Source organism: Protobothrops mucrosquamatus, unplaced genomic scaffold (genome assembly GCF_001527695.2).
Source record: "Protobothrops mucrosquamatus isolate PMUCROS unplaced genomic scaffold, P.Mucros_1.0 scaffold4339, whole genome shotgun sequence".
Taxonomy (NCBI): domain Eukaryota; kingdom Metazoa; phylum Chordata; class Lepidosauria; order Squamata; family Viperidae; genus Protobothrops; species Protobothrops mucrosquamatus.
This window is the reverse complement of record NW_015390253.1, coordinates 30989-32608: the sequence shown is the minus strand read 5'-3', so window position 1 is coordinate 32608 and position 1620 is coordinate 30989. Positions and strand designations below refer to the sequence as shown.

General features: G+C 49.6%; 1 protein-coding gene across 1 annotated transcript in view; it reads right to left on the bottom strand.

Annotated features, from left to right (window-relative positions):
- Window positions 1-1620, bottom strand: part of LOC107298859 (sterile alpha motif domain-containing protein 11-like) — a gene marked incomplete at its 3' end in the record, with an annotated part of 35560 nt that overhangs the window by 5715 nt on the left and 28225 nt on the right. Inside the window, exon 5 of the mRNA XM_015828224.1 lies at window positions 960-1098. Coding sequence (XP_015683710.1) covers window positions 960-1098 — 139 coding nt within the window. The remainder of the gene's footprint in view (window positions 1-959; window positions 1099-1620) is intronic.

Sequence of the window (1620 nt, the reverse complement as noted above, 5' to 3'; positions counted from 1 at the left end):
GGTCACTGAACGGATCTGTTGTAAGTCGAGGACTATTTGAAAGGCAGCTTTCTTGTCGGTTCAGAGTCTCCAAAACCAGCAAAGCCTGCTATTCTCTTCTCCCGGACACTCAATGGCTTCTGGGCAAGGATGCTGAGATATTTTTACATTTTTTTTCTTAAAATAGGCAAGATTCAGCTGGATTTGGGCCATTTCTGCTTGCTTTCCAGAGCCAATTGTGAGCCCCTTCTTAGCTAGGATCCACCCCCCCCTCCCGATCCCATCTGCAGGCTGAACCCACGAAGGGATCGTCCTTTCCCTGCCTCCAGCAAACGGCTGAATTTTTCAGCAGCTAATTATTCTTCCTGCCACAATAAGCCTCCCTGTTGCTGATCAAATTCCCTGCGGAGTCCGACAGGAAGCTGAAATGGAATTTTAGCACCACGCCAAGCGGCTTCCACACACAGACACACACAGAGACACACACACCATGTGCATTACCCCCCACCTCCCGGAGGAAGGGAGACGCCATAAATCTCCCTGCCGTTTCTTGGCTAGGTTCCAGCCCCAGACCTTGGCACCGCTTCCCAGTTTTGCAAAAGGGCTACAGAGAAAGAAAGTCCTCCACTTACGACCGTCATCCCCAGGACTGGAAAAGGTAATTGTTAAGCAGTGTGGTCATGAAGCGAGGCCTCATTTGACCGTGCTTGATTTTTAACCCACATTTTTTGATGTGGTCGTTAAGCGAGACATCGCAAGGGGACGATTGGCAACCTTCCCTGTCGGCTTCCCCACCGAGGAAGGTCGCCAAGGGTCATCTTGTGGTGTCTCGTTTAACGACGGCATTAAAAAAATGTGGGTTAAAATGGCGGTCGTGACCGTAAGTGTGAGAACCGACTGTAAATCGCTTTTCTCAGCTCTGTCGTAACTCTGAACAGTCGTAAGGCGAGGACTACCTGTACGAAGAAGGTAAGAGATACCTCTCGGTGAAGTGTGAATCCCGGTGCTGCGGAAGTCCTTGTTTTCTGCGCTGGCTGGACGAGTTGCTGGCAGAGGAAAGGTGAGGCTCTATGCTGCTGGGGTTTCGCGAGGCGACTTCTTGACGCGCCCGGAGGATATCTGTGCCGAGAGGAATCCAATGAAACCGAGATTAGACTCGCCGGCGAATTCAGCTTGTCCTTTGGTGTGTGTGTGTGAAGAAGGCCTCTGAGCATGTGCCAAGTTCCATTCGCATGAGAGGCCAAGTTTGGGCTTCGAGAAAAAATTCGGCTGATCTCTGGGATGTGAGCTAGCCAAAGTTAACTCTGGTCTTCTGAATCTACAGAAAGTTTTCTGTGCTTTTGGTTGATGCGAGCTTATAATATATATATATATATATTTACAAGGAGGGGAATGCAGAATTACGGTCACCGGGGGGTGGGGGGTGAGTTGGGCAGGAGGAGGAAGCGGGCGCCACAGTTTAAGCCACAAATAAATAAACAGAGCGAAGGAATCCTAAATAATTAAAGATGAGTTGGTGCCACGCGTGGCGCCTGCGTATCATCGAGAGCTTTTTGCCTGGCAGAAATACCATTTTTAATTGAGCCTCTGAGCACCCAGGGTGAATTAAAACATCTTCCAGGCGACAGAGCAAAAAAAACC